The 23,888-nt window shown below is 42.3% G+C and overlaps 1 protein-coding gene across 4 annotated transcripts in view; it reads right to left on the bottom strand.

Annotated features, from left to right (window-relative positions):
- The window catches only part of nipblb (NIPBL cohesin loading factor b), a 333,312-nt gene that overhangs the window by 219,123 nt on the left and 90,301 nt on the right, over positions 1-23,888 (bottom strand). For 3 of the 4 annotated variants that reach the window (XM_055631096.1, XM_055631094.1, XM_055631093.1), the window contains exons 4-7: positions 14,221-14,351; positions 12,974-13,085; positions 1,169-1,323; positions 396-521 (exon numbers count right to left, since the gene is read on the bottom strand). In XM_055631096.1, coding sequence (XP_055487071.1) covers positions 396-521; positions 1,169-1,323; positions 12,974-13,085; positions 14,221-14,351 — 524 coding nt within the window. The remainder of the gene's footprint in view (positions 1-395; positions 522-1,168; positions 1,324-12,973; positions 13,086-14,220; positions 14,352-23,888) is intronic. The other variant, XM_055631095.1, reaches the window with a different exon arrangement.

Below are 23,888 nucleotides of genomic sequence, written 5' to 3' on the forward strand. Positions count from 1 at the left end.
CACTTTCCTGCTTTCTCTCCCCTACAATTACTCTGAAGAAGGGTCCCAGACCAAAACATCTATTTCCTCTGCAGATGCTGCCTGTCCACTGAGTTCCTCCAGCACTATGTGATTTGTTCAAGATTCCAGCATCTGCAGTTCCTTGCATCATCAATGTAATGAAAGAAATGCCTTAACCACCAGGAATTTGCATCCATGTTTGAATCTAGCACCAATACACAATCACAGCGAGCATTCCAACTCACCTGGAGATGGAATTGGCATTACTTGGTTCCCCTCACCCTTGGGTACAGTAATGGTCATTTTGGATATTGCACAAGCATTTGCCACACTTCTCCACTTATTTCATGCCCTGCTAGAATTATGCAGGACGACTGAAATGCCGCATTCTTTACCTAGTGTGGAGGTTGACTGCTGCTGCTGAGGAGAAGGCTGAGTCTGGACTATCAGACAGGGTTGCACAGGTCTCTGAGGACTCCCAGAATATGTAGGGCCTGATACCAGAGGGGAACCATGCAACTCTAAGGATGGAAAAACAAGAATTCAGAACTGAGCAAGAATTACGACCCATCTCATTCTCTTCTCGTCCACACAGCCCAGAAAAAATAATCCAAATACAGCTAGCAAGAATTTTGATTTTCCCCAAAATAATAAAGCTCACTAAAATTTGGCTTTCTTAAGACATCTCCTCTTGATTCAGGAAAGCTCACTGAGGAAGTGGCTGCAAGGAAGATCTTGTAGAAGCCTTGCTGTAAAGTGGGCTGGGAAGAGCTTTAACTATGAGCAGCATACAAGAGAATTTGTAGACAAGGAGTAAACATATTTCAACTGTGTAGAAATATGGGTGTTGGAAGTGGTGAAATATGGAAACCTTTCAGGAAGGCCTGTCTCATTCACCTGCGAGATCCACAAGTTATACCAATTACCTTCTGGCAAGCTTTCCATGAAAGACATATCATTAGTCCATCAAAGGTATGAGAGAGTATACAACCTCATCTAGAATGGTTGCAAATTCATAATTGTTCAACAAATAGTTAATTTGGGCATGCAGGCAGCCCAAAGACTAACCAGCAGTCCGAGTTAGGGAAATTGTGTCTACTGGTCAATTGTGGCATAATAGTGTAAAATTATACATAAACATATACATGAAAATACTCTCAGCGCTTACCTTGCTGTATTTGCTGATGCTGTGGGTAACTTGGAGGATGCTGTGGATATTGGATGTAACCTGGAGGGCTCTGGGGAGCATATGGACTGGGTACAGGGCTGTTCTGTTGAGTTATGTATCTGTTGGTAGAACTTGACTGAGGTGGCGCAAACCGACTGTAGACAAATAGGAAACATTGTTTACCCAAATCCCCACATTTATGCAGTTCATCCACAGCAACGGTTTGCAAAACCAAATAGCAAGTTGTTTTGTCTTCTTAAAGCAATAATGCACAAGATTATAACCATTTCAAAGTTCACTACTCAGAGCCAAATTATTCACTATGATTTCCTCTGCTATTTACTGCAAAACACTTTTTCATAATCTCTATCCACTGTATCAGTCTTCTTGCCATGGTTCAGTTTTCAACTGACTGACCAAGGAGGCAGTGATCTCTGCTGCAAAGTTAAATTGGAGAACCTGCTGTTCTCCTGAGAACAAAGATTGAGAAAATATTTCATTGAGAGAGTATATGATCAAGGACACAGCCAAATAAATCAAATGGAGAATGCCTGCCTCACTCATGACAAAATGTTCAAGTATCAGCAGACACAGATTCACTGCCTATATGGGTTGTAGAAACAATCCAGAGATTTCTAAAGGTAATTGGATAATCTGCTGAGATACAGGACAAACACGTACAGTCTACAAATAGCCAGCATTGACTCCACAACTGAAAGACCTATTCATGTGCTCCAACAATTCTTTTGGTTTATGTCCCAAAGTCAGCAATACTGAACTAGCTATTAGATTACTAGGCTAGATTACTAGATTACTCTTCAACCTCTTCCAAAAGAATTCCCCTGGATGACTGATATCAGCAGGATATGCATCACCATGAATACCATAAGCACTGCTTGCTTCAAAATAATGCTAACCAAAGAAACAGGCCACTGCGCTTCTTCAGCTATTCTGCCATTCATCACAACTCCACTGATTTGTGACAGAACTCCAATAACTGCTTTCTCTCTGCTACTTTTAAGTCTCGGACTCAGTCAGGCAAGTTTCGTAAGCTACAAAGATGCACTTGACCACTACTTCAATTACTTTCCCCAAAAATGTCCAACTTTATCAGCTAACTGGTTAATGACAAATCCTGGCTCGGCTTCATTGATTCACTGAAATATCTCCACTCCATGCTATGCAAAAAAAGTGCTCGAGGAACTCAGTGGGTCAGACAGCATATGAGAAGGGAAAAATAAATCGAGAGAAAATCTCAGGTCGGTATCCTTCATCGGAAGGGTCCAAACCAAAATCGTTGTCGTTTCCCTCTGCAGATGCTGCCAAACCCACGGTTCCTCCAGTTCTGAATATTATGCTCAAGATTTCAGCATTTGAAGTTCCTCTGTCTCTTAAATGTACATGATCTCCCAACAACACAAATGTTAGAAATAAGGAACTGCAGAGCTGGTTTACAACCAGAACAAGGGTCTTGACTCGTAACGTCACCTAACCATGTTCCCCTGCGATGCTGCTTGACCCGCTCAGTTACTCCAGCACTGTATCTTTTTTGTCTAAAAACACAAATGTTTGGTTTATTTCTCTCACCTTTGTTTAATAACAGGGAAATGTGCAGTTTTCACATTTAAATGAATGTTCCTGAATAGAGAACTTTGCAACGGTTTCTAGTGAGGCCAAATGCATTGCTCTCACTGATATGCTAGAGCCCTTTAATTTCTGAAACCAGCTGGACTGTAGGGTTCTTCCACGTGGCTTTTTAATTTTATAATTGTTTTGAAAAATATGTCCAGAATGAGGCTTTGGATGATTGTTCCTCAAAAAAATTCAATGACCAATTTTAATAGAGGCAAAAATTTTTTTCAAACATCAGATTTTCCACTTATTTCCCTTGATCGTATTTACACCGGGCCTGATTTTGATTAGATTGCAGTCTGAGTGAAATCCTGTAAAGAAATTGGCCATTGTTATGACACAAAATGTATGATTCCATCATCAATGTAGGCTTCTGCACCCAGCAGAAAGAACAGCAGTTTCAGAAATGTTTACATTTAGGCAAGGATGGAACATTAAATTAATTTTTCCCTGACCAATCCATAATGAAGTAACCCATCACAAATCAAACACGAGGTGAAACCAGATGATGAGCAATCTAGCTCTATTATTATAAGTAACATGTAAATGATGCTAAGCAGTGGAAGACATTCAGTGGGGTTTCTGCACAGTCAACTGCTTTTTTGTGATATGTACAAAGTATGGATTGCATAATTTCAAATCTGCAGCTGACAAATCTGAGCAAGCAGTAGATATAATGAGAGTGAATACTCCAAGTCAAGGAGACTAACAAGCTGGTATAGTGAAAAGCATGCATAAGAAAGAAGCTTTCAGAAAAATTGAAAGAATTGTTCTGAAAATCAAGTACTAAGGTTCTTACAGGGAGATACTGAATAAAATCATGTCCTTAACTGCTAACAAATCATAAACATTGTTAATGCCCAAAACATTCAATAGAAGTGTCCGTGTGCAGCTAAATCTAAATTGCCCTCAAATGGTCACCCGAATCCTTGGGGAAATCTGTAGGATCACTAAACTCGGAAGAGGCTGCGGATTTAACCAGGCTCTTCAGGTAGTGTGCCTTTATGTCAGATGGTGAAAACTTGACATTTTCCCAACCGTAGCCACAACTAGAGGATGAACTGTAAAAAATGAGAATGTGCACGGTCAGAATTCAAGAGGCCATGATGCACTGTGTCGAAGATTTAAGATGAATAAAATGTGGCAGGAAATATTCAAATGAAATTAAATGATTTTAATGGCAGGTGTAATACTGTATGTAAATTGTAACTGGTGTAATACTGCAACTTAAACTGAGAGGAAGGATGACACAAGACTACAGATGATAGAATCTAGAGCAGAAACCAAACTGCTGGAGGAATTCCCAACCGGTCAGGCAGTATACGTGGTGGGAAATGGACAATAGACGTTTCGGGTCGAAACTCTTCCAAGTTTCAACGCATAAACCTGCTACCGTGACAATTTCTGGCAGGTAAATTACAGGATGGAATTCTGTGGGAGAAGATATACATTTACCATTTTGGATACTGTTGGGGGAGATGGCTCATCAGGGGAAGCCAGCAGCGGCCAAGTTCATGGCACCGTGGGTGGCTCTGCGGCACCGGAGGGGAGGAAAAAAAGAGTGGAAGGGCTATAGTAATAGGGGATTAAATTGTAAGGGGAATAGATAGGCGTTTCTGCGGCCGCAAACGAGGCTCCAGGATAGCATGTTGCCTCCCTGGTGCAAGGGTCAGGGATGTCTCTGAGCGGCTGCAGAACATTCTGGATGGGGAGGGTGAACAGCCAGTTGTCGTGGTGCACATTGGCACCACCGATATAGGTAAAAAACGAGATGAGGTCCTAGAAGGTGAATTTAGGGAGCTAGGAGATAAACTTAAAAGTAGCTTCAAAGGTAATAATCTCTGGATTACTACCAGTGCCGTGTCCTAGTCAGAGTAGAAATAGGAAGATATTTCAGATGAATATGTGGCTTGAAAAATGGTGCAAGGGGGAGGGATTCACATTTCTAGGGCATTGGAATCAGTTCTGGGGGATGTGGAACCAGTACAAACAGGACGGTCTGCACCTGGGCTGGAATGGAACCAATGTCCTTGGGTGAGTGTTTGCTAGTGCTGTCAGGGAGGATTTAAACTAATGTGGCAGGGGGGTGGGAGCATGGGCATAGAGAAAGAGGGTGTAAAATAAGGGCAGAAGCAATAGATAGCAAGGTGAAAAGTAAAAGTGGCAGGCAGACAAATCCAGGGCAAAAATCAAAAAGGGCCACCTTTCAACATAATTGTATAAGGGATAAGAGTGTTGTAAAAACCAGGCTGAAGGCTTTGTGTCTCAATGCAAGGAGCATTTGTAATAAGGTGGATGAGTTGAATGTTCAGATAGTTATTAATGAATATGATATAGTTGGGATCACGGAGACATGGCTCTAGGGTGACCAAGGCTGGGAGCTGAACATCCAGGGATATTCAATATTCAGGAGTGATAGACAGAAAGGAAAAGGTGGTGGGGTAGCGTTGCTGGTTAGAGAGGAGATTAACGCAATGGAAAGGAAGGACATTAGCTTGGAGGATGTGGAATCGATATGGGTAGAGCTGCGAAACACTAAAGGCCAGAAAACGCTAGTGGCTGTTGTGTACAGGCCACCTAACAGTAGTAGTGGAGTTGGGGATGGCATCATACAGGAAATTAGAAAAGCTTGCAACAACGGTAAAACAGTTGTAATGGGTGACTTCAATCTACATATAGATTGAGTGAATCAAATTGGCTGAGGAAGAGAATTTCTTGGAAGGTATGCGGGATAGTTTTCTAAACCAACATGTAGAGAAACCAACGAGAGAGCAGGCTATTCTAGACTGGGTATTGAGTAATGAGGAAGGGTTAGTTATGCTGTGCGTGGCCCCTTGGGCAAGAGTGACCATAATAGGGTTGAGTTCTTCATTAGGATGGAGAGTAACATAGGGTTCTGAACTTAAAGAAAGGTAACTGAGGGAATGAGACGTTAATTGGCCAAGATAGACTGGAAATTGATTCTTAAAGGGTTGACGGTGGATATGCAATGGAAGGCATTTAAAGACCACATGGATGAACTACAACAATTGTTCATCCCAGTTTGGCAAAAGAATGAATCAGACAGGAAGCAAAGAGTAGGAGTAAACGGGTCCTTTTCAGAATGGCAGGCAGTGACTAGTGGGGTACCGCAAGGCTCAGTGCTGGGACCCCAGCTATTTACAATATATATTAATGATTTAGATGAGGGAATTGAATGCAACATCTCCAGGTTTGCGGATGACACGAAGCTGGGGGGAAGTGTTAGCTGTGAGGAGGATGCTTGGAGGCTGCAAGGTGACTTGGATAGGTTGGGTGAGTGGGCAAATGCATGGCAGATGCTGTATAATGTGGATAAATGTGAGGTTATCCACTTTGGTGGCATGAACAGGAAAGTAGACTATTATCTGAATGGTGGCCAATTAGGAAAAGGGGAGATGCAACGAGACCTTGGTGTCATGGTACACTAGTCATTGAAAGTAGGCATGCAGGTGCAGCAGGCAGTGAAGAAAGCGAATGGTATGTTAGCATTCATAGCAAAAGGATTTGAGTATAGGAGCAGGGAGGTTCTACTGCAGTTGTACAGGGCTTTGGTGAGACCACACCTGGAGTATTGCGTACAGTTTTGGTCTTCTGATCTGAGGAAAGACATTCATGCCATACAGAGAAGGTTCACCAGACTGATTCCTGGGATAGCAGGACTTTCATATGAAGAAAGACTGGATAGACTCGGCTTGTACTCGCTAGAATTTAGAAGATTGAGGGGGGATCTTATAGAAACTTACAAAATTCTTAAGGGGTTGGACAGGCTAGATGCAGGAAGATTGTTCCCGATGTTGGGGAAGTCCAGAACAAGGGGTCACAGGTTAAGGATAAGGGGGAAGTCTTTTAGGACCGAGATGAGAAAAAATATTTTCACAGAGAGTGGTGAATCTGTGGAATTGTCTGCCACAGAAAGTAGTTGAGGCCAGTTCATTGGCTATATTTAAGAGGGTTAGATGTGGCCCTTGTGGCTAAAGGGATCAGGGGGTATGGAGAGTAGGCAGATACAGGATACTGAGTTGATCAGCCATGATAATATTGAATGGTGGTGCAGGCTTGAAGGGCCGAATGGCCTACTTCTGCACCTATTTTATACGCTTCTATATTCAAAGAGACATAGGTCGATTTGGAATATTCAGCATGGCGTTGTGCATGGGCCAGTCTCACAAATCCGAGTCATTCTTGACTAGGGGAGGGCCATAGATGTAGTGTACATGGACATGAGCCAGGCATTTGATAAGGTTCTGCAGGGTAGGCCACTGATTTTATTGCATAAGAGTCAGAGAGAGCTGGTGAATTGGATATATAATTAGCCTAATGATAGGAGGCTGAGGGTGATGGAAGGTTTTCCTTGGACTAGCGATGTGCCCCAGCGTTCAGTGCTGGGCCCATTGTTGTTTATCATCCGTATAAATGATTTGAATGAGAATGTATAAAGCAAGCTTAATGAGCTGGTATCGAAGGAAAGATACTGGCTTTGATGGTATCAGAGGGAGCATACTAGCTTGGATGGAATCACTAAGAAGATACCAGCTTGGATAGCAGGTTGGCTGAATGGCAGAAACCAAAGAGTGGCAAAAAAGGTGATTTTACTGGTTGGTTGCCAGTGCCAAGCGGACTTCCGCAGGAGTCAGTGCTGGGGCCGCTACTCTTCACGATGTATATTAATTATTCGGATGAGGGAATTGAAGGCTTTGTGGCCAAGTTTGCAGATGATACAAAGATAGGCGGAGGGGCAGGTAGCTTAGAGAAAGCAGGGACTCTGCAGAAGGACTTGGACATGTTGGGAGAGTGGGCTGGGAAGTGGCAGAAGGAATACAGCATAGCAAAGTGTGGAGTTCTGCATGTATATATATTATATATAGTAGGGAAAAAAGGCATAGATTATTTTCTGAATGGGGAGAGAATTCAGAAATCGGAGGTGCAGAGGAACAAGTTAATTTGCAAGTCAAATTGATAGCAAGGAAGGCCAATGCAATGCAAGCATTTATAGTGCCCTCCATAATGTTTGGGACAAAGACTCCATAATTTGAGATTTGTAATTGAAAAAATCACATGTGGTTAAAGTGCACATTGTCAGATTTTAGTGAGGGCCATTTTTATACATTTTGGTTTCACCATGTAGAAATTATAACAGTGTTTATACATAATCACCCTATTTCAGTGCTCCATAATGTTTGGGACACAGCAATGTCATGTGAATCAAAGTAATCATGTTTAGTATTTTGTTGCATACAATGACTTTGAAGTCTGCGATTCATGGACGGCACAAGTTGCTGGGTGTCTTCTCTGGTGATGCTCTGCCAGGCCTGTATTGCAGCTATCTTTAGTTTATGCTCGTTTTGGGGGCTAGTCCCCTTCAATTTTCTCTTCAGCGTATAAAAGGCATGCTCAATTGGGCTCAGATCGGGTGGTTTAATTGACAAATCTCAAGAATTGACAATTTCCTAGCTTTGAAAAACTCCTTTGTTGCTTCAGCAGTATGCTTGGGATCATTGTCTTGCTATAGAAAGAACCACCGCCGGCCTATGAGTTTTGAGGCATTTGTGTGAACTTGAGCAGCCGGGATGCGTCAATGCACTTAATTAATTATGCTACAGGTGCACAACCTTTTATCCGAAAGCCTTGGGACCAGACACTTCTCGGATTTCGGAATTTTTCGGATTTCCGAATGGAAGATTTTTAGCGTAGATTAGGTAGGTAGCGCGGGCGGCTTGAAAAGTCTGGAGTGGCTGCCTCCTCCCCGGAGACCGAGGAATCATTGCTTAAATGGTAGTCAGTTAGTTTGGAGGGATTTTATGTGGTGGTGGGGGGTGAAGGGGGAAACTTTAATTCTTAGTCCCCTACCTGGTCGGAGAGGCAGGGAGCGGGCAATGCCTTTCCGGGTCGCTGTGCAGTAAGCTCTGGAGCGCTGTGGCCGCCGACTCCCAACATCGCGGAGCTGGGGCTGCGGGCATCCGGCCGCGGGCGGCGCCGGTTGGAGCTCCGACGCCGGCAACTTTACCCCTGGCTGCGCGGCGCTCCAAATCCAGTTGGGAGTCAGCGGCGTCGCAGCGCTGGGATACCAGCGGGGAGCAGGCAATGCCTTACCGGGTCGCCATGCGGTAAGCTCCAGAGCGCTGTGGCCGTCGACTCACAACATCGCGGAGCTGGGACAGCGGGCGTCCGGCCGCGCTGGATTTGGAGCGCCGCGCAGCCAGGAATAGAGTTGCCGGGGTCGGAGCTACAACCGGCGCACCCCGCGGCCGGACGCCCGCAGCCCCAGCTCCGCGATGTTGGGAGTCGGGGGCCACAGCGCTCCGGAGCTTACTGCATGGCGACCCGGTAAGGCATTGCCCGCTCCCCGCCTCTCCGACCAGGTAGGGGACTAAGAATTAAAGTTTCCCCCTTCACATAAAAGCCCTCCAAACTTACAGATGTTTAAGTGTCTCCCCGGTCTCCGGGGAGGAGGCAGCCGCTACAGTAGTACAGACCTGGGTTGACCGTGGGTCGTTTCGGGTCAAGTTTGGTGCCAAATGCGAGCTTTGGTGTGCAGACGACATCCTGGAAAAAATGTCCGGTTTTCGGAGCTTTTCGGTTTCCGGAACTACGGATAAAAGGTTGTGCACCTGTACTAACATCAGCGGTTGGATCATCAATGGAGATAAGTGAGCCAGTACCTTCACAAGCCATACATGCCCAGGCCATAACACAGCCACAACCGTGTTTCACAGATGAGGTGGTATGTTTTGGATCTTGGGCAGTTCCTTCACTCCTCCATACTTTGCTCTTGCCATCACTCTGATATAAATTAATCTCATTTGTCTCATCTGTCCACAAGACCTTTATCCAGAACTGTGGTTGCTCTTTTAAGTACTTCTTGGCACACCGTAACCTGGCTAACCTATTTTTGCGGCTAACCATCTTGCGGTTTGCATCTTGCATTGTCGCCTCTGTATTTCTGTTCATGAAGTCTTCTGCGGACAGTGGTCATTGACAAATCCACACGCGACTCCTGAAGAGTGTTTCTGATCTGTCGGAAAGGTGTTTGGGGATTTTTCGTTTTTATAGAGAGAATTCCTCTGTCATCAGCTGTGGAGGTCTTCCTTGCCCTGCCAGTCCCGTTCCGATTAGTAAGCTGGCCAGTGCTCTCTTTCTTCTTAATGATGTTCCAAAAAGTTAATTTTAGTTTTGCTGATTTACATAGAAACATAGAAACTAGGTGCAGGAAGAGGCCTAAGGCTTGGTTGGTTTGCATAGAAACATAGAAACTAGGTGCAGGAGGAAGCCATTCAGCCCTTCGGGCCAGCACCGCCATTCATTGTGATCATGGCTGATCGTCCCCTATCAATAACCCGTGCCTGCCTTCTCCCCATATCCCTTGATTCCACTATCCCCTAGAGCTCTATCTAACTCTCTCTGAAATCCATCCAGTGACTTGGCCTCCACTGCCCTCTGTGGCAGGGAATTCCATAAATCACAACTCTCTGGGTGAAAAAGTTTTTTCTCAGATTAAATGACCTCCCCTTTATTCTAAGACTGTGGACTTTATTCTTGTTTCTTAGTCGCATAATGGTTTCTTTGGCTTTCATTGGCACAACAGTGGTCCTCGTGTTGATCAACGTGCAATAAAAGTTTCCAAAGGTGATGGAAAGACTGGAGGAAAGACTAGGTGCTGAGAGCTCTCTTATACCTGCATTACGGAGGCAATTAAACACACCTGAGTAATTACAAACACCTGTGTCCCAAACCATATGGTGCCCTGAAATGGGGGGACTGTATAAACACAGCTGTAATTTCTACATGGTGACACCAAAATGTATAAAAATACCCTTTAATAAAATCTGACAATGTGCACTTTAACCACATGTGATTTTTTTTCGACTCAATCTCAAATTGTAGAGTACAGAGGCAAATAAATAAATGACGGGTCTTTGTCCCAAACATTATGGAGGGCACTGTGCATTCCTGAAAGTGGCATCACTGGTAAGTTGGTGAATGCAAGTTTAAGCACATTGACCTTTGTCAGTGTAATGAGTATAGAAGCTAGGATGTAATTTTACACCTATATAAGATGTGGGTGAGGCCGCATCTGGAGTATTGTGTTCAGTTTTGGTCACCCTGTTATAGGAAAGTTACCATTAAGCTGGAAAGTGCAGAGAAGATTTATGAGGATGTTGGCTCAGCCATGGCAGGTGGAACTTAATCTGAACAAGTGTGGGAGCTCAAATATAAGGGGAATGTATAAAGTTAATGGTGAGACCCTTAACGCAAGGATCATGTTACCGCTTTATAAAACTTTGTTTTGGACGCAGTTAATGTATTGGTGCATTCTGTGGAGACATTGGAGAGAGTGTAGAAGAGGTTTACCAGAATGATGCTTGGATTAGAGGGTGTTCGCTATAAGGCAAGGTTGGACAAACTTCGATTGGTTTCTCTGAAGTGTCAGAGGCCGAGGAGAAGGCTGATAGCAGTTTATACAATTATGAGAAAGATTCAGAACCTATTCCCCCTGGATGGTTATCAAAGACTATCAAGAGAATGGGGTGCACTGAGATGGAAAAAGTAAACATTCAGAAAACAAATATAAATCCTGATGATATACTGGCTTTTGTTGGATACAAAAGTGAAGAGTCTTGCCTTGATGAAACTCCATATCCAAGATAGTATCTACAGGTAATTCTGCTATCACAATAATGGTCATGAAAAAGCTCACATTATAGAAAATCATGTTTTAAATACAATTGTCTCAATGGCAAAAAGTGTGTTTCAAATTCAGTTCTTTTCCCATGCAGAATTTTATAAAACAAAGATTTTAATAGCTACAAGATATTTTGGCTACTGCAAGCTAAAATATTAAAGGTTGAATGTTACTTTATTTTAGAGTATCACTGCCCAAGAGTCTATAGAAGAAATTGCTTATCATTTTCAAATACCACCGAAGGTGAAACTGAAAGTGGGTCTTTAAGAGACAATGGTGTCTGTATACTATGGGTAGTTTACATAGAAACTTTTTTTCCATGTATAATTCCCCCCCCCCCTCCCCCATTATTGCTAGTTAACTTCCAATGTAATTTTTAAGTGGTTCTCAAGTTACTGATCAAAATTGTCCTGATTCATTATATCCAATAAGCTTTATTGAAACACTTGTTATAGCAGTGCTACCTGGACAATTTCTTCTTTAAGGAACAGTTCCAAGATTGGCTACAAATAATGGAGCGCAGAAGGAAAAGGTGAACACATTATGACATAGGAGATTCTGAGAAGGTAGGTGAGAGGCTTTCTCTGGGGATGTATCCCACGCTGCTATGAGAGAGAAGGGTGAAGATTGCCAGAGCCTTGACATATTTTTAACTCTTTACTAGCCAAGGCAGTAAATGTAGAGCAGCATATAGGTTTGGTAATTACAGACTTGAACTATAGTCAGTGATGGGCAGTTACTGAATGTTTTGAATGAATACAATGGAACAGTTTGATAAACGAAAGATTGGTTAGGGTGGATATATTTTACTTGGTTAGAATGTGTTTGGCACAACTGACAGAAGTCTACAAAATTATGAAGAACATTTTCTGTTGCATGGAATTAAAATGAAATTAAAATTCGTTAGGAATAAGCGATTGTGAGCAGATTTGATTGTTTTATCCAGGGGGTGGTTGGAAGCTGGAATGCATATGAGATGATGGTGAAGACACTCTCAACATTTAACATGTAGACAGACTGCCTAAGCATAGAATGCCAGAGTGGATGTGTTGATAAATGTAATTAATATTGGAAGGTTCTTGATATTTGACATGGAGGGCTATATGTCTTGTCTCTGTGCTATATGACCCTAACTTTGGTTGGACATATGGGGATGGGGTGATGTGGTGCACAGTTTTTGAACAAGGATACAGCCATTTGAACTGAATGTTACAAATCTTGGAAATTCATAAATGCATTTGATCAATAAATTGAAGCCAAGATAAGCTGATGTTTGCATTCTTGTGGGAAAGTGGATGAGGTGGAAGTTCAGTTCTGATCTTATTGATCGATGGAGCAGGAACAAGAGGCCTCGTGGCATACTCTGCTTCATTTTCTTATGTTATGAATGAAAACTGCACACAACCATTAAAATTTAATTTTAAAAAGTCATTATTAAGTTCTGGATATTCTAGTGTGGTGCTGCACATTACCTGGAAGGACTGTGTGAGATTGTGGACTGCTGAAATGTGGAGGATGCAGGGCTTCCGTGAATGGAATTCTGGGGTAATTTGTACTGTTGGATGATCTGTTGCTGCATGATACCTGAAACACAGCATGTTCATACAGTGAAGCCACATCAACTCATTTATAAAGCACCTTTCATGACCTCAGGATGTCCAAAACAGCGTTATTACCAATGCATAACAATTAGAAGTGGAATTATTTTGTAGGAAAACAAGGTAGCCAAATTGTACGTTGTAAATCCCTACAATCAGCAATATGCTTTCATGAGGGATAAATATTGTCAAGACAGAAAGAACCACTCCAAAGATTTTTTTTTAGATAAACGGCTTCAGAGAGGAGACTGTCAAACATATGATTTAAGCCTTAAAACAAAATGATGATGAAACAGGTTTTTTTGTTCATGTCATCAACGCCGCTAAAGCCAGCATTTATTGCCATTGAAAAACAAAAATTGGACATTTCACAGGTCAGGTGGACCTCATAAGGTCACTCGATTTTCTACCCGAGTGGGTTTTTGACAATTTTGATACTGACACTATCTCAATGACTAAAACGTTCATCTCCAGATTGTTATAGTCAGTCAATAATGGATCCCTCATGAGGGTAATTATTACAATGCAACAGTGGACATTCAAAATGCTTCTATTCCCCATTTTGTCTTTGGTTGTTCTAATTAAAGCTCCTGTTTAATTTTTAAAAGCATGTACTAATTTGTTGGATAGATGGTTTCTCTAACAGTTTCTCAAGCAATCCACAGTAATTTTCCAATTTCAACAATGTGTCAAATTAATTGTTTATTTAGACACCATTGAAAAGTATTTCCTCGTTGTTGTCACTTAATTTAAGCAGACCCCAGAAATGTGGTCATCCAGCAGCAAATGTAAAACAAAGAAGGTTCAAGACAAATTTAAACAATTGTGCCCCTCACACCTCTCTGATAACTACAAATTAACCCATATTTCAGATACTTAAACTTCCATTACAAAGCACAGCAAATAGTGACATTTCACCTCTAATTTAGGCATAGGAGATGCTACATAGATTTTTAATTATTCAGCAAAGACGTCTGAATAATTAATGGTGAAAGATGGAATTACTGAATGGAATCACTTGAATTCCTAATTAAAATCCTGGAATCTTATGCAATAAAAAAATCATTCAGATCCTTTCAATGAACAACAACTCCAGCATTTGTTCTATATATGCTACTCACCACTCTGCACTCCATATCGGTTCTGCATACTTTTCTCCCTGAAGACATTGGGATTTCTGGCCAGAACAGCTTGCAGAAGAACAGGAATATCGCCCTCTGGATCATCACTGCCAAGGTTATCTTTCAGCTCTCTATGTAAAGAACAATTTCCTTTTAACAATCTCTTTAAATTCTATTTTCATTGGACTTTTAGATATCATCAGTGCTACATTAGAAAATTAAATTCTAACGCCAAAATTACTAGCTCATGTCCTTTATTTATGGCAATGAAATAAACTCAAGAATAATGCTTCAACACTTCATACCAGGTGTTAAGAATCAAATTTTCTAAATTTTCAATAATTTTCTAAATTATTAATATGTACAAAAAAGTATGTAGGCTTATACCTTTTAACAGTAAACATTTGTCCTCAGAGTGTTTACTTTTCATCGGTTGAGATTCTCAACTGCATCAGTTTCATTTTGCACGTTGCCACATTGCTTACAGAGATTTGAAGCATGAGGCTCCAACAAAGAGAGTAACACAGCAGTGGTCCAAGTAGACCACTTCATCCAGCCTTAATGAGACTGCCATAATCAATGGTTTGATTTGAATTACTTCAAACGGTACTGTACAGAAAGAGGCCCTTCAGCCCACAAGGTCTGTGCCTAAAATTATGCCAAGTTAAGCTATTCTTCATTCCCTGCACACAATTCAGATCCCTGCATATACATGCGTCCATCCAATAGACCTTATAGCTGCCTGCACCATGCCTGATAGCACATTCCAGGCACCACTTGTTTGAAAAAAAGGCCGCTCACATCGCCATCAAACTTTTCCCATGTCACATTAAACCTGTGCCCTCTAGTCCTTGACATTGCCATTTGCAACCTGTATATTTTGTTATGGATAAATTATGTGGGAAGCGAGAGTGTTTCTGTACCAATAGCAACGACCCATGCTACGGCCATGTCATGGTAATTTTCGGTCCTTCACAGAAAACATGCTTGCATCAATCTGTAGTGTGCATGGTCAAGCATATATGTCACCATGGTCCAGGATTTATTGACACAGGTTGATCATACGCTGAATAATCCAACCACATTTTTGTTTGGAAGTGGAAAGTGCTAATAGAAATAGCATTCATTGCAATGTGTAAAAAGAGTTGAGATACTGTATTGTAATTTTGCTGCATGTCATTGTGGTATATATCATGTCTTGATTGGTGAATATGTTTAGTTTGTGACTTTATTTGAAGCAGAAATAATATGTGAATGCTTCATTGAGCATAATTTCCGACTGGTAACTACGCACTTTGTCCAAGCACATTATCGCACGCGCCATGCAAACCGTCTTAAATGACCACCTAAACTGTCATTTGGCAACTTAAAAAGCTGCCAAGGTTACCCGGCTGGCAACAGAGAAAAAAAATTAAGTGAGAGCCCTGCAAGGTGTATGATATTGTTGACACTGTCATAGGCCTTTCTTACATATGCTGTCACAAAGCATTGTAATCTCTAAACAACCCTTCAGTAATTTTCCTTGCCCTCCATTTCAAAATAATAGTGTTTTAAGCCGATAACTCGACATGAGCACTGGCAATAAGTGGGGAAAAAAAGTTAAATGAAAGCCCTGTTATATATACATAGTCCCCCCATTTCAGGGCACCATAATGTTTGGGACACATGGCTTCACAGGTGTTTGTAATTGTTCAGGTGTGTTTAATTACCTCCTTAATGCAGGTATAAGAGAGCTCTCAGCACCTAGTCTATCCTCCAGTCTTTCCCTTTGCAAACTTTTATTGCTGTTTATCAACACGAGGACCAAAGTTGTGCCAATGAAAGTCAAATAAGCCATTATGAGACTGAGAAACAAGAATAAAACTGTTAGAGACATCAGTCAAACCTTAGGTTTACCAAAATCAACTGTTTGGAATATCATTAAGAAGAAAGAGAGCACTGGTCAGCTTACTAATTGCAAAAAGACTGGCAGGCCAAGGAAGACCTCCACAGCTGATGACAGAAGAATTCCCTCTATAATTAAGAAAAATCCCCAAACACCTGTCTGACAGATCAGAAACACTCTTCAGGAGTGGATTTGACAATGACCACTATCCGCAGAAGACTTCATGAACAGAAATACAGGGGCTACACTGCAAGATGTATTTTCTATGTTTCTATACAGGGGAGGATCAGCCATGATCACAATGAATGGCGGTGCTGGCTCGAAGGGCTGAATGGCCTCCTCCTGCACCTATTTTCTATGTTTCTAAGATGCAAACCACTGGTTAGCCGCAAAAATAGGATGACCAGGTTACAGTTTGACAAGAAGCACTTAAAAGAGCAACCACAGTTCTGGAAAAGGGTCTCATAGACAGATGAGATGTAGATTAACATATCAGAGTGGTGGCACAAGCAAAATATGGAGGCGAGCAGGAACTGCCCAAGATCCAAAACATACCATCAGCTGTGAAACACAGTGGTGGGGGTGTTCATGTACGGCTGTTGAAAGTACTGGCTCACTTATCTTCATTGATGATACAACTGCTGATGATAGTGGCATAATGAATTCTGAAGTGTATAGACACATCCTATCTATGCTCAATTTCAACAAATGTCTCAAAACTCATTGGCTGGCGGTTCATTCTACAGCAAGACAATGATCCCAAACATACTGCTAAAGCAACAAAGAAGTTTTTCCAAAGCTAAAAAATGGTCAATTCATGAGTGGCTAAGTCAATCAACCGATCTGAATTCAATTGAGCATGCCTTTTATATGCTGAAGAGAAAACTGAAGGGGACTAGCCCCCAAAACAAGCATAAGCTAAAGATGGCTGCAATACAGATGGCAGAGCATCACCAGAGAAGACACCCAGCAAATGGTGATGTCCATGAATCGCAGACTTTAAGCAGTCATTGCATGCAAAGGATATGCAACAAAATACTAAAAACGACGAATTTCATTTACATTACATTGCTGTGTCCCAAACATTATGGTGCCCTGAAATGGGGGCACCAATAACCCACAGCATTTTACTCAAGGAATATTAATAAATATAGCCAAACCTTCCTATTCCCATACTCTTTTGATATAAAGACTGAAATGAAATTACAGACTAATGAAATTCTCCCCGAATCCTAAGTATTTTGGAAATTTAAAACCACTTGTCACTTATTTATCCATGCTAGGATGGAAATCCATCAAGACTAGAAATGTATCAACTTCCAGCTCCATAATTTATTTGTACAACTGTCTGATGATTTTCCTTTATTTCTGCATTGCTTCCCATTTCTGGCCACTGGTCATTTCTGGTCATTTCTAGGATATCACTTGTAGCCTCCATAGTGAATACTATTAGCTTAATTTGCAATATTTACTCTCCCAAAATGGAATGAAAATTACAATATATCAGGACATTTCACCAGCCTTTTCTCGAAGTGGATTGTCACCTTCCCTATACCTAACTTGTGTCACCTGGAAATCTCTAAATTGTATTAAAAATCCAAGTCAACATTAGTTCCGTCCAAACTGAAAAAAATCAAAAATTATTTTGTGCTGTTGTAATTTCTTCCCCTGTCGCTATTTCCTATTTATGCCATGTTCATCTATTTTGCTAACACGCCATCATGGGTATTGCAAGAATATTCCACTAGATGGCTCAAGGCCATTACAAAATAGTCAGTGAAATTTAAAAAAAAATTGCATATGCCTGAAATACATAATCCAAACGGTAAAAAGTTGGACAGGCTGATATTCTGGAACATGTGAGGAAGGAGCAAATGTGAGATAAAAGGTGGATAACTCCCCAGAGCCTGATATGTTATTGCCCAGGATGGATGCTGTTGGAAACAAGGGAGGAGATTACTAGGGCTCCAAAGTAGTTTGCTAGCCGTATGTGAAGCACGAGAAAACTTGAGGATAGCCCCTGTGGGGCCCTTGTTCAACAAAGAACAGCAGGGCTCGAAATTAACAGTTGCCCGGGTGCCAATGGCCATCTAAAGTCCCGCCGGGCAACCTAAAAGCCTTGCCATTTTACCCGGCTTGGCAAGCATCCGGGCCGTTCAACTCTGAGCAGGCCCGCTCTCACTATCTCTCTCTCTCTGTCACTCTCCGTCTCCGCTCGCCATCCGTGTTCGGGCCTCCGGTCCTCATTCGTCAGCAGCCTTGCACATGCGCACCGCCACGGCCTGCACATCATCGGCCGACCTGCACATGTGCACTGCCACAGCAACTGGTCGGCGCCGGGCACTTTCTCCCTCCCTTTGCATTGTGGGAGAACTAGCCGGCATTGCTGCCGCCTCGCCGCGACCGCTGAAAACTAACGCAGAATCACTCCCTGGAGCAACTCTTGCTTCTTGGTTTCCTGCTCCTCCAAAAATATTCCAAATGGAATTTAAACTGGAGGTGTTTGAGGGTCCCCCACCAAACTCCAAACTCTGAACAATGACAGCCTATTGCACTTTATCTGTTTATTGATTGTGTATATATATGGACCATGGTATATAGAAAATAGGTGCAGGAGGAGGCCATTCGGCCCTTCGAGCCAGCACCGCCATTTATTGTGATCATGGCTGATCGTCCCCAATCAATAACCCGTGCCTGCCTTCTCCCCATATCCCTTGATTCCACCAGCCCCTAGAGTTCTATCTAACTCTCTCTTAAATCCATCCAGTGATTTGGCCTCCACTGCCCTCTGTGGCACGGAATTCCACAAATTCACAACTCTCTGGGTGAAAGAAGTTTTTTCTCACCTCAGTCTTAAATGGCCTCCCCTTTATTCTAAGACTGTGGCCCCTGGTTTTGGACTCGCCCAACATTGGGAACATTTTTCCTGCATCTAGCCTGTCCAGTCCCTTTATAATTTTATATGTTTCTATTAGATCCCCCCCCTCATCCTTCTAAACTCCAGTGATGTCCTTCCTCAAATTAGGAGACCAAAACTCAACACAATACTCCAGATGTGGTCTTACCAGAGCCCTATACAACTGCAGAAGAACCTCTCTACTCCTATACTGAAATCCTCTTGTTATGAAAGCCAACATTCCATTAGCTTTCTTCACTGCCTGCTGTACCTGCACGCCAACTTTCAGTGACTGGTGTACAAGGACGCCTAGGTCTCGCTGTACCTCCCCCTTACCTAACCTACCCCATTGAGATAATAATTTGCCCCCTTGTTTTTGCCACCAAAGTGGATAACCTCACATTTATCTGTATTATACTGCATCTGCCACGCATCTGCCCACTCACTCAACCTGTCCATGTCACCCTGAAACCTCCTAACATCCTCTTCACAGTTCACACTGCCACCCTGTATAGACACACTGAACTTTTATCTCCTGTTCTGTATTATGTTCACATATTCCGTTGTGCTGCAGCAAGCAAGAATTTAATTGTCCTATCTGGGACACATGACAATAAAACTCTCTTGACTCTGGACTTGGACTTAATAAAAAAAAAGGGGTTCTTGGGGGAAAAAATAACTACCTTAAATTTAGTTGCATCTGGTTGGGTGTATGGTAGGGTGAAGACTAAACCATGCTTTAATTCTGCGGGGAAACTCCATGGAGCAGCCAGCAACTCTGGATAGAAGAAATTGGGTGACGTTTCGGGTAGATATCCTTCTTTAGATTTCCTCTTTAGTGGTTTTAGTGGTTTTAGTTTAATTTAAAGATACAGCGTGGAAACAGGCCCTTCAGCCCACCGAGTGCATGCTGACCACCGATCACCCGTACACTAGTTCTATCCCACACATTAGCGACGTAAGTCAAGAGTCAAGAGTCAAGAGTATTTTATTCTCTCATGTCCCAGTTAGAACAATGAAATCCTTACTTGCAGCAGCACAACAGAATATGTAAACGTAGTACTCTGTAAACAATGTTATAAACGAGGAAACAAAAACAGTGTATATTTATATATGAATATATATCTATATATACACACACACACACACACACGCATAAATAATTGTATAATATATATAAATAATATTACATAATGATATATAAATATCTATAATATACACATACACACAATTTCCCTTCTGGGATTAATAATGTTCTATCGTATAGTATCGTGTGTGTAGGAAGGAACTGCAGATGCTGGTTTAAACTGAAGATGAACACAAAAAGCTGGAGTGACCCTACAGGTCAGACTGAATCTCTGGACAGAAGGAAAATATTACGTTTTGGATTGGGTCTGAAAAAGCTTCCTGCACACCTTTGGAATGCGGAAGGAATCAAGAGCACCCGGAGAAATCCCATGCGATCAAAGGAAAAAGGATGCAAACTCCATTCAGATAGCACCAATATTCAGGATCAATTCCGGGTCTCTGGCACTTTTAGGCAGCAACTTTATGGCCAATGTAGTGCCCTATAGTCTTGAACTGAATTAAAACATACAGTAGCTGTAAAGGGGGATATCGCGTCACTTAGAGATTTAAGACTGAAAATGTATTTGCCTCTGTACACCATAATTTGAGATTTGTAATAGAAAAAAATGCCATGTGGTTAAAGTGCACATTTTGGTTTCACCATGCAGAAAGTCCCCCTATCTCAGAGCACCATAATGTTTGGGACACAGCAATGTCATGTAAATGAAAGTAGTCATGTTTAGTATTTTGTTGCATATCCTTTGCATGTAATGACTGCTTGAAGACTGTGATACATGGACATCACCAGTTGCTGGGTGTCTTCTCTGGTGATGCTCTGCCAGGCCTGTATTGTAGCCATCTTTAGCTTATGCTTGTTTTGGGGGCTAGTCCCCTTTAGTTTTCTCTTCAGCATATAAAAGGCATGCTCAATTCGGTTCAGATCGAGTGATTGACTTGGCCACTCAAGAATTGACCATTCCTTAGCTTTGAAACATTCCTTTGTTGCTTTAGCAGTATGTTTGGGATCATTGTCTTGCTGGAGAATGAACTACTGGCCAATGAGTTTTGAGGCATTTGTTTGAACTTGAGCAGATAGGATGTGTGTAAATATTTCAGAATTCATTATGCTACTACCATCAGCAGTTGTGTCATCAATTAAGATAAGTGAGCCAGTACCTTCAGCAGCCATACATGCCCGGGCCATAACACCCCCACCACCGTGTTTCACAGTTGAGGTGGTATGCTTTGGTTCTTGGGCAGTTCCTTCTCTCCTCCATACTTTGCTCTTGCCATCACTCTGATATAAGTTAATCTTCGTCTCATCTGTCCACAAGACCTTTTTCCAGAACCGTGGTTGCTCTTAAATACTTCTTGGCAAACTGTAACCTGGCCATACTATTTTTGCGGCTAACCAGTGGTTTGCATCTTGCAGTGTCGCCTCTGTATTTCTGTTCATTAAGTCTTCTGTGGACAGTGGTCATTGACAAATAACACACCCGACTCCTGAAGAGTGTTTCTGATCTGTCGGACAGGTGTTTGGTTTTTTTTCTTTATTATAGAGAGAATTCTATATGGGGGGGGGGGGGGGGGGGGGCTATGTATAAATACTGCCATAATTTCTACATGGTAAAACCAAAATTTATAAAAAATGGCCTCCAATAAAATCTGACACTGTGCACTTTAACCACATGTGATTTTTTTTCTATTCCAAATCTCAAATTGTGAAGTACAGAGGCAAATAAATAAACAATGTGTCTTTGTCCCAAACATTATGGAGGGCACTGTATGTTAACTTGGAGAGACAATGATTGATTAGGTGTCAACATGGTAATACGCAGGAGAAATGCTGCCTCATAGAGATTTTTTATTTGAGGAGGTAATGAAGAAAATTTGCTTCAGGCTTATGGATCCAACTCGTCCATGCCAGCCAAGATTCTCCAACTCGGCTAATCCTATTTGGCCACATTTGTTCCATATCATCTAAACCTTTCCTATGCATATACCAGTTCAAGTATCCTTTAAATTAGAGGATTAGATAGGGCAGACAGTAACTTTTTTTTTGGGGGGGGGGTGCTGCGAGTGACTGGAACATGCTGTCGGGGTAGTGGCTGAAGCAGAAACGTTAGTGGCATGTAACTAACTTTTGATTAGGCACGTGGATATTCATGGAATGGAGACATAGGTTATGTGCAGGAAAATAAGTGATGATATTGGCATATGTTCTGCACAGTCATTGTAGGATGAAGGGCCTGCTCTTGTGTCGTACTGTTCTATGTACATTAAGGGAAAGAGGGGAACTAGAGATAGAATATGGCCCCTCAGAAACCAAAGTGATTACCTATGTGAGGAGCTGCAGGAGATGAGCACAGTTTTCCATTAGTATTTCTCTTCTGATTTCACTCTGGAGAAAGACATGAAGACTAGGGAACCCAAGGCAGAAATAAAGATGTCTTGAGGACAGTACATATTAAGGTAGAGGAGGTGGACATCTTCAGGCATGAAGATGATACATTTTCTGGGCCTGACCGGATTTATCGGACACTGTGGGAAGCTAGGGAAAGGATTGCAAGGACATGGATAGGAAAGGTTGAGAGGGATATGAGCCAAATGCGGGCAAGCGGAACCAGCATAGATGGACATCTTGGTCGGCATGGACAAGTTTTGCCGGGGAGCCTGTTTCCATAATGTAGGTCTAGGACTCCAACAGCCCTTCCGGGTGAGACAGAGGTTCACATTAGACTTTAGAGAAACAATGCAGAAACATGCCCTTTGGACCACCGAGTCCGCACTGACCAGCTATCACTCCATACACTAGCACCAAACCACACATTAGAGTATTTACAATTTATAGAAGCCAATTAACTTACAAACCTGCACGTCTTTGGAGTGTAGGAGGAAAATGGAGAATCCAGAACAAACCAATGTGGTCACGGGGAGAACGTACAATCACAGTATAGACAGCTCCAGTACTCACAGGACTCTAAATTAGCGGTTGCCCAGTTGCCAATGGCAACCTACAGTCTCGCCGGGCAAACTAAAAGCCATGCCATTTTGCCCGGCTTGACAAGCACTCGGGACATCTGAAGGGCATGTTTCCACATTGTTTCTCTAAAGTCTAATGTGAACCTCTATCTCACCCGGAATCATTTGATTCTGAGCAGGCCCCCCCTCTCTATCTTTCTCTCTCTCTCTCTCTCTCTCTGTCAATCTCAGTCTCCGCCCGCAATCCGTGTCTGTGTCTCCGTCCGCCGGCACGGCAGTCCTCCTTACACATGCGCACAACCACGGCCAGCACCCAAGATCCTATAGCGAGGATCTTTGGCCAGCACATCATCGGCCGTGGTTGTGCGCATGTGCCGCCCTGCACTTGCGCACTGCCACTGCAACTGGTCGGCGTCGGCCACTTTCTCCCTCCCTTTGCATTGTGGGAGATCTGGCCGCCATTGCTGTCCGGTCGCCGCCTCGCCGCGACCTCTGAAAACCAACGCAGAATCACTCGCTGGAGCTGGAGTAAATCCCTGGAGTAACTCTTGCTTCTTGGTTTCCTGGTCCTCCAAAAATATTCCAATAGGAATTTAAACAGAATTTGGACACACTGAACTTTTATCTCCTGTTCTGTATTATGTTCACATAATCTGTTGTGCTGGAACAAGCAAGATTTTCACTGTCCTATCTGGGACACATGACAATAAAACTCTCTTGACTTGACTTGGACTTAAAACAAAAAAGGGTTCTTAGGGGAAAAAAGAGCCACCTTAAATTTAATTGCTTCTGTTTGGGTGACGACTATTCCATGCTTTAATTGTGCGGGGGAACTCC

The sequence above is a fragment of the Leucoraja erinacea genome, unplaced genomic scaffold, assembly GCF_028641065.1.
Source record: "Leucoraja erinacea ecotype New England unplaced genomic scaffold, Leri_hhj_1 Leri_64S, whole genome shotgun sequence".
NCBI lineage: Eukaryota > Metazoa > Chordata > Chondrichthyes > Rajiformes > Rajidae > Leucoraja > Leucoraja erinaceus.